Here is an 8,484-nt window from a genome sequence, read left to right on the forward strand (position 1 = left end):
ATCACCAAATGTGTAGGGGTTTTCCCCACACCAAGCAATTCTCCAACTCTTCTGTGGACACCAGCTCGGTGACCTATAATTTAACTCAATTCTGACACTATCTACCTGGAGATCCCACAGATTATAAGGACTCAGCCCCAGAAGATGCCAATCTCAAGCCAAGGTTGTCACCTGTGCTTCTGACCCACTGGCTATAAATCAGAGAATCCCACAACCTCCTACTGGGGTTCTATCATTTGCTAGAGCATCTCATAGAACTCAGAGAAACAGTTTACTTCCTCAATTACCGGTTTATTATAAAAAATACAACTCAGGAACAGCCAGATGGAAGAGATGCAGAGGGCAGGGTTTGGGTATGGAAGCTCATTCACACATTCAGTAACTGAACTGGGAAGTTCTCCGAACCTAGTCCTTTGGGGTTTTGTTTTTGTTTGTTTGTTTTTTCAGTATTACTTAAGCCTCATTTATTTTAGGTTCTTTGATAAATACCTCAGTATTTTTTTGTAAATGTGAGAATTCACATTCTAGTAACTGGAAAACTAAAATTTGACATACCAACAAATTTACTCAATATTGATGTAACTATACAAAATTTTATATGGAACATGTGGGCTTTATTACAGAATTTGGCCTTTGTAAACTAGGTTATACATCAACAAAGTTACTCTTTGTCCTAACCTGTTAACTGTTGCACCAACAGACCCCCTTCCATAGCTTTTTATCATGTAAACAGATGATTCCTCCCCTTAAGACAAGGTGAAAAAACCCAAAGTTCCCACCCAGAACATGTTAACTCCAAATGATCAAATTCTAGTTTCAGCAGATGTAACACCAGAAATAGGTTACGGGCAACTCTAAGTCTTACCTAAGTAGTACTATGGGAAGTTCCAGTGACCAAAAGAACACACAGGTTTCTCATTAAACTTTGTTTTAATGGGTCTCAAAGTTCTGTGACAGATTTTTGGTCAAGTTGTTTCCATTAAAAAGTACTGATTTTAAAAACTAATAATTTTAAAACTGCCACACACAAAAAACAAATGGTCCACAAAACATTCTCCTTTCCTTCTGACGGTTTTATGATGCATTGTAATCATTAACCAGTCTTGTACTATTACACTTAAATGGCCAATTGAGACAAACAGTTCTGAGACCGTTCTCCCACCACTGATTAAGACCGGGCTGGCAGGTATTGGGGATAATATTCATTTAGCCTTCTGAGCTTTCTGGGCAGACTTGGTGACCTTGCCAGCTCCAGCTGCCTTCTTGTCCACTGCTTTGATGACACCCACAGTAACTGCCTGTCTCTTGTAATGAACAGCAAAACGGCCAAGAGGAGAGTAGTCAGTGAAGCTCTCAACACACACGGGCTTGCGAGGAACTGTGTCAATGATGGCAGCATCACCAGATTTCAAAAACTTGGGGCCATCTTCTAGCTTTTTCCCTGAAGGACGATCAATCTTCTCCTTTAGCTCAGCAAATTTGCAAGCAATGTGAGCTGTGTGACAACCAAGCACAGGTGCATATCCAACATTGATTTGGCCTGGATGGTTCAGGATACTCACCTGAGCTGTGAAGCCAGTTGCTTTCATTGGTAGGTCATTTTTGCTGTCACCAGCCACACATTGCCACGATGAACATCTTTGACAAACACATTCTTTTTTTTTTTTTTTTTAAGATTTTTTTTATTGGGGAAGGGGAACAGGACTTTATTGGGGAACAGTGTGTATGTACTTCCAGGACTTTTCCCAACTCAAGTTGTGGTCCTTTCAATCTTAGTTGTGGAGGGCTGTCATGCGGGAGATCCTGTTCGTGACGCCATTTGTCATGCAGGGCGGCCTGTGGGGTCTCTGCTCCCGCTCCCCATACAAGAACGCAGGATATGGTGAGGCCAAAAAGGAACACCCACGGAGCCATAGGTAGGGGAGTCATACCACTATATTCTCTCTGGCAGCACTATACTCTCACTGGAGGCTGGATCCACACTGTCCGCAAACCGCCATCCACACTTGCCAGCCTAGCCGCCATCTTCTTGCTAGCCCCCATTCTTTCTCTCTTCTCCTCTCTCCCTCCTAGCACAGCCACAGCAGTTATATTGTGGCCAATGGCTCACTGGTTACAGCTGACGGCCAACTAGCCACAGCTGATGGCCATGCAATCACAGTTGGCCATTTACTACCTGAGCCAGCACCTGTCCACGTGAGGCCGAGAGCCTGGAAACTACTCTCTGGGGCTCCGCCCCCACAAGGGCACAGCTCAGCTCCAGGTCCGGTTGCTGTTGTTAGTTGCAGGGGGCGCAACCCACCATCCCTTGCGGGAGTCGAACCTGCAACCTTGTGGTTGAGAGGACGCGCTCCAACCAACTGAGCCATCCGGGAGCTCAGCCGCAGCTCAGCTCAAGGTACCGTGTTCAATCTTAGTTGCAGGGGGCGCTGCCTGCCATCCCTTGCAGGATTCAAGGAATCAAACTGGCAAACTTGTGGTTGAGAGCCTGCGCTCCAGCCAACTGAGCCATCGGAAGGCAGCTCAGCTCAAGGTGCCATGTTCAATCTTAGTTGCAGGGGGAGGAGCCCACCATCCCTTGCGGGACTCGAGGAGTTGAACTGGCAACCTTGTGGTTGAGAGCCCACTGGCCCATCGAACCGGCAGCCTTTGCAGTTAGGAGCATGGAGCTCCAACTGCCTGAGCCACCAGGCCGGCCATGACAGACACATTCTTGACATTGAAGCCCACATTGTCCCCAGGAAGAGCTTCACTCAAAGCTTCATGGTGCATTTCAACAGACTTTACTTCAGTTGTAACATTGACTGGAGCAAAGGTGACCACCATGTCAGGTCTGACAACACCAGTCTCACAGCCCACAGGGACAGTACCAATACCACTAACTGTAGACATCCCAGAGGGGCAGACGTCAAGGCTTGTCAGTTGGACGAGCTGGTGGCAGAATGCATCCAGAGCTTCAAGCAGTGTGGTCCCACTGGCACTGCCATCTTTATGGGTGACTTCCCACCCCTTGAACCAAGGCATGTTAGCACTTGTCTGCAGCATGTTGTCACCATTCCAACCAGAAATTGGCACAAATGCAACTGTGTCAGGATTGTAGCCAATATTCTTAATGTAGGTGCTGACTTCCTTAATGATTTCCTCATATATCTTCTAGCTGTAAGGCGGCTCAGTGGAATCCATTTTGTTAACACCCACAATTAGTTGTTTCACACCCAGTGTGTAAGCTGGAAGGGCATGCTCACGGGTCTGCCCATTCTTGGAGAGACCTGCTTCAAATTCACCAACACCAGCAGCAACAATCAGGATAGCACAGTAATGTTTTTGATAAAGTCTCTGTGTCCTGGGGAATCAGTGATGGTCACATAATACTTGCTGGTCTCGGATTGCCACAGGGAGATATCAATGGTGATCCCACGCTCATGTTCAACTTTCAGTTTATCCAAGACCCAGGCAGACTTGAAGGAGCCCTTTGCCATCTCAGCAGCCTCCTTCTCAAATTTTTCGATGGTTCTTTAGTCGATCCCACCACGTTTGTAGATCAGATGACCAGTAGTGGTCGACTCGCCAGAGTCTCTGTGTCCAACGACAACGACGTTGATGGGTGTCTTTTCCTTTCCCATTTTGGGTTAGACTCAGCGGTGGTTTTCACTACACCTGTGTTCCGGCGGCAAACTCATTGCAAAAAAGTCTTTGGGGTTTTTATGGAGGCTTCATTACATAAGCACAATTGGTTGGTGATTAATTCAACCTCCAGCTCCTCTCGCCACCCAGGAGGACAGGGGTGGGGTAGGGGTGGAGGTAAGGCTGTAAGTTCCAACCCTCTGATCACATGGTTGGATCCCCTGGCAATCAGCCCAGAATCGTTAGGTGTTTCCAAAAGTCACTCTGAAAGTCATTAACAAAATTAGGTATGGTTGAGAGGAGCTTTTTACGAATAACAAAAGACCCCTTTATTGCTCTTATTACTTAGGAAATTCCAAGGGTTTTAGGAGCTCTGTGCCAGAAGGCGAAACATATATTTATTATAAATCACAAAATCACACCACTCATCTCAGACAGAACTTCATCGCTGGGGCACAGCTCCCAAAGCTCCCAGGAGGCATCTTCTGGAGTCAGAGGAGGGGCTTCCTAGTAGGTCCACATGAGGCCTCTGACCACACCCTCTTCTATGAGGAAGGTCCATGGGAAAGAAGGAAGACCCTGGGCAGATTGTCCAGAGTCCTAGAGGACCAATTTCTGGCTTAAAGAGAGCAGCTCAGTTCCTACCACCTCAGGCTGGAGAGTGAAAACAGGAAAGCCAATGGGTACGTCGGTGCAAAGGAGGGGAGTGCTACAGCAGATCTGAGGCTAGAGCATAGTCCTAAGCAGAGAGAGAGGGAGAAGGTCATTCAAGGACCAGAAGAGTTCCTTTTCCCTGCCCCCACCTAAACTGGAATACCCCGGAGTGGGACTTGTTCCATGGGTCCTTCTGTCCCCACCTACCATGACCTAAAGTCCCAATCTGAGTGAGTGCCCCACCCTGCAGCCCTCCTGCTTTGTCCAGCTCTCTGGTTCCCCTCTGTCCTCCTCTGGCTGCTCATAGTCCTTCCGTCTCTTCTTCCTCACCTTTCCAGATCCTGGGGGAATCCAGGCTTCCAAGCCCTGCGGAGACCTAGTTGCCAGCTTCAGGCACAGGGGGGGCTCAGCCTCAGCCAGCTGCTTAAGCCTTTCCAGGTCAGTCTCTCCACCCACAGGATACCCATTCACCTCCAGAATCACGTCTCCCCTTTGAAGCCCTGCCTGGGCAGCCGAGCCTCCTCGGGTCACCTGGTATTGTGGGGGACAGGGGTAGACACAGAACACAGAACACCATGGGAAAGTTTGCTGGCGCTCTAAGGCTCTGGGAGGTAAGCATAGGAAGGCTCATCAGGAGGCCAATGTTGATAGGATCCACGGCCTAGCGGCATCAGTCACCTGGGAGATGAAGAGACAAGGCCCACTGGCCACACAGCTGAGTCGGAAACCATAGCCACCGCCCGGCCCAGGGTACAGGAAGCACTGGCGGGAGCCAACTGGGACAGGAGGCATGGCTGTGTCTTCAACTGGTGGGTTCTTGATCTCAACCAGAGAGGCTGAGCAGGTGTCCTGAGGAGAGCCATGAACCTCTGTGCTCTCCAGGAAGAGGAGTGGGGACAAGCGGACCTGGAAGGAGGCAGAGAGAACAAACCTGTTGCTTCTCCCTCTACCTGAGCCGTGCTCCATTCCTGCCCCACCCTAGCCCCTTCCCCTTAGCTCGCACCATGTTGAAGAAGCGGTCAGCCTCAGGGTCGACGACAGTGAGGGAGACACAGGAGCCCTGTGCCCGGATCCTGGAAACTATCTCCTCATGGCTCAGCCCCTCCACACTGTCCCCAGCCACAGCCAGCAGCCGGTCCCCGGCCTGCATCCCAGCCCTTTCAGCTGGCAGTCCTGGGTCCACTTCCCACAGGAACTGCCCTGGGACACAGATATCCTCAATGTACCTCCCCTGCTTACCCCCAGTGCCAGCCCAGGCCATCATGTGCTCACTGGAGGACTGAGCAGGGGCTACAGCGAAGGAGGAGGCCCAGGGCTGGGGCTCAGACAGGGACACTGTTTATGAGCACTGAGCAGTGTACATATAATACTTGTGTGCCCACCCCAAGGTCCACCTTCCCTACCCACCCCCAGGGCTCCCACTCACCGAGGCGACCGTCAAGGCCCTTCTCCTCCCGGAGCACGAACCCGAAGCCATCGGGCCCTTTCTCTAGGTGCAGACAGCGGGGCTTGGTGGGCAGTGCCCAGCCCTCTGCTAGGGGTGCAGCCAGAGGCATTCCCAGCTGGCGACACTTTTCCTCCACCTCTGGGCCTGCCACCAGCAGGGTTACCTGCTCTCCACTCTGCCAAAGCTGTGGGGACCCAGCAGGGCCTCAGCATCAGCTACCTGAGTAGGGAGGGTAGAGGCAGGCATCTCCTCACAGCCCCTCTTCCCAGGCCCAAGAATGAGGCACTAAGGGTAGGAGAGAAAAGGGCCTAGCATAAACTGTAACGGGAAGGATGGTGAGGGAGATACCAGATCAGGGGATTGGGTGCCTGGCAGGGGCCCCAGGCCCAGAAGCTTTGAGGATGGATGGGGAATCAGGCAGCCATACCTTCCTGCTGAGTTGATTATGAGTGAACTTCTCCACACTGACACCATTCACTTCTAACAGTCGGGCCCCAGGGGGCACCCCTGCCCGCTCAGCTGCTCCTCCAGTACTCAGCACCAACCAGAAAGAACCACGATGTTCTGAAAGCCAAAACAAAAAGCAAGCAGTAGTCTGCTGGCTCCCTGGAGAGGGGCTGAGATCCCTCTCCTGACCTCCCTCCTGAGCCTCTAGGCTTACCATGGGTGACAGTAAATCCAAAGCCACCCTCATCTTTCACTATGTGGCACAGCCGGGGCCGGACCTCCGGGCCCAGAATAGGACAGAGGGCATCATTCCCCTGCAGAGCTCGGGCCACATCAAGCACACGCTGTGCCCAAACTGTCAGCAACACCCGAGGACCACTGGCTTGGATGCGGCGTATCACCTAAATCGAGGGCACATCTGGTGAGGTTGGAGCGGGCTCCTCTTGCCAACTCCCTGTCCCTGGAACCGATATTTTTCACCATGGGAACCAGCTGTCTGGATACCTCCAGCCAATTATTTCGACCTGGGCACCTCTAAATGCTGGGAGGTGAGACAGGTTGAAGCTTGGGTCCTGCCACCATATACCCAGGGAAGTGACCCTGGCTTCTCTCTCCCCGCAATGGTATGGAACATTTTTCTGTACCATGGGGAGTCCCAGCCCAACCTCACCACCTCCGAGTCTTCATGTTCCACGACATGGTTGTTCACACCCAGGATCCGATCTCCTTCCCGAAGACCCTGGCGCTGGGCAGAGGTGCCTGGCTCCACCCTGCACACCACATGCCTTGCCCGACCCAGCTCCTGCTGCAGGTGGAAGCCAAAACTCCTGCCCTCCTCTTTGCTCAGCAGACAGAAGCGAGGCCGCTCCAGGCTCCTGAGATCTGGAGGGGGAGGCGGGCAGCAGGAAAGGGGAAGGAGGAGGGATGTGGCCCACGTACAAGTCACCTTGTGCCTGGCAGAACCTGCCCCCTTGATAGGGCACCGGGCGCACTTCTACACAGGTAGGGTGTGGGCAGTAGGACCAAACACGGTGGGCAGAATGGACGGGACAGAAGGTAACACCCATCCCCCCCCTTGTCCCTGTAGTTACTGCCAACTAACGCTGTTATCAGAGGGAGATAGTGGTTACCAAGGAGATGGGAGGTTGTGTGGAGCCCTGGTGTCTCTGGGGAAGGGGAATGGTTACCCAGGGGGTAGGAGGGTTACCAGAGGGGTCATGGTCTTCGGCCAGGGACAGGACAGGATTATCAATTCCCAGCTTCGGGTTAAACTCAAACTTCCTGCAAGGAGGTCCCAGACTCTACTTGAGGTGCTAATGGCAGCTGAAGAGCTTCCCCACCTTAGATTCCCTCCTCCCCTTGCTCCAACCTCTCACAGAATACCACTTACAGAGTTAATGAGGCTGTGTCCTGAAGATCTGCTGGGCAAAGAAGGGGTGAGGGGAAGAGAGGGGCATTCTCACACACACACCCCAACCCTTCTTTCATGGTCATTAATTGAAAGGACTTAGGGGAACCTCCAAATGGAGTACTTGCCCCCTCCGTTCTGCTCCAAACGGGTGTTGCCTTCCCCTCCCTTCCCCTCCCTCCCCCCCCCACCCAAGGCCATGGCACAGACATCTGAGCATATCAATATAAGGTGTGGACCAGGAAGACTGACATATCCACTCACCTCTCCTCTCCTAACTTCTAGTCTATTTGCCTCAGGGCTCCCAGCCCTAACATTAAGTGTGTAGTCCTAAAACCTCAGACTCCCAATCTGCCCTGACTGCCCTAAAGTCCCTTCTGGGGGATTTCTCCCAGCCTCCTACCTGCAGCTGACTCCATAGTTGGATCAACGACTCAGTGCTCAGGGAAGGGACAAGGTCCATCGAAAGCAGCTGACCCTCCCACTTATCCCTCCATGTCCCGCCTCCTTGAAGACACTGCCTTGGAACCAGTGGGGTAATGGTTAACGGAGGACAGTCTTATCCCTGGGGCAGTTGCATGTTGCTTTCCCCATTTGTGGGCCCCAACTTCTCCAGAGACTCTGCAGTTGTCCCAGCTCCCCCTAAGTACAGAGAAAGAAGATTGCTGGTCACTAATCACAAGCCTGGGGTAAGTATTATGAAAGGGGTGACAGGAGTCCTATGGCCCAGTATGGCCTACCCGTACTCCAATATCTTCTTCATGGGTCCCCCCAGCCCTAACTGTCTCAGAACCTAGTACCCAAGAACCACTTGTAACAAAAAGTGGTCAGTAGTTTAACCAGAATAACCAAGAACAGTGCCCTTTCTTGAAAGCACCAGGCAAGGAAAAGGCTACACACTAGG

The 8,484-nt window shown here is 51.8% G+C and overlaps 1 protein-coding gene and 1 pseudogene across 2 annotated transcripts; both read right to left on the reverse strand.

The window, feature by feature from the left end:
- Positions 1-270: 270 nt before the first annotated feature.
- On the reverse strand, positions 271-3,623 carry LOC109437203 (elongation factor 1-alpha 1; annotated as a pseudogene).
- NHERF4 (NHERF family PDZ scaffold protein 4) lies at positions 3,032-8,340 on the reverse strand. Of its 2 annotated transcripts, none has more exons than XM_074335340.1 (11): positions 7,984-8,340; positions 7,563-7,590; positions 7,380-7,453; positions 6,846-7,054; positions 6,387-6,573; positions 6,153-6,289; positions 5,705-5,909; positions 5,282-5,478; positions 4,957-5,184; positions 4,609-4,809; positions 3,032-4,363 (listed from the first exon to the last, which is right to left on the reverse strand). In XM_074335340.1, the coding sequence occupies exons 1-11, from the start codon at positions 7,997-7,999 to the stop codon at positions 4,334-4,336; spliced, it is 1,512 nt and encodes a 503-aa protein (XP_074191441.1). In that variant the 5' UTR covers positions 8,000-8,340; the 3' UTR covers positions 3,032-4,333. The 2 variants fall into 2 exon arrangements, with proteins under 2 accessions (XP_074191441.1, XP_019571810.2); XM_019716251.2 differs by having other exon boundaries at positions 6,843-7,054; positions 7,984-8,338.
- Positions 8,341-8,484: the final 144 nt, after the last annotated feature.

Source organism: Rhinolophus sinicus, linkage group LG06 (genome assembly GCF_036562045.2).
Source record: "Rhinolophus sinicus isolate RSC01 linkage group LG06, ASM3656204v1, whole genome shotgun sequence".
In the NCBI taxonomy this organism is placed as follows: domain Eukaryota; kingdom Metazoa; phylum Chordata; class Mammalia; order Chiroptera; family Rhinolophidae; genus Rhinolophus; species Rhinolophus sinicus.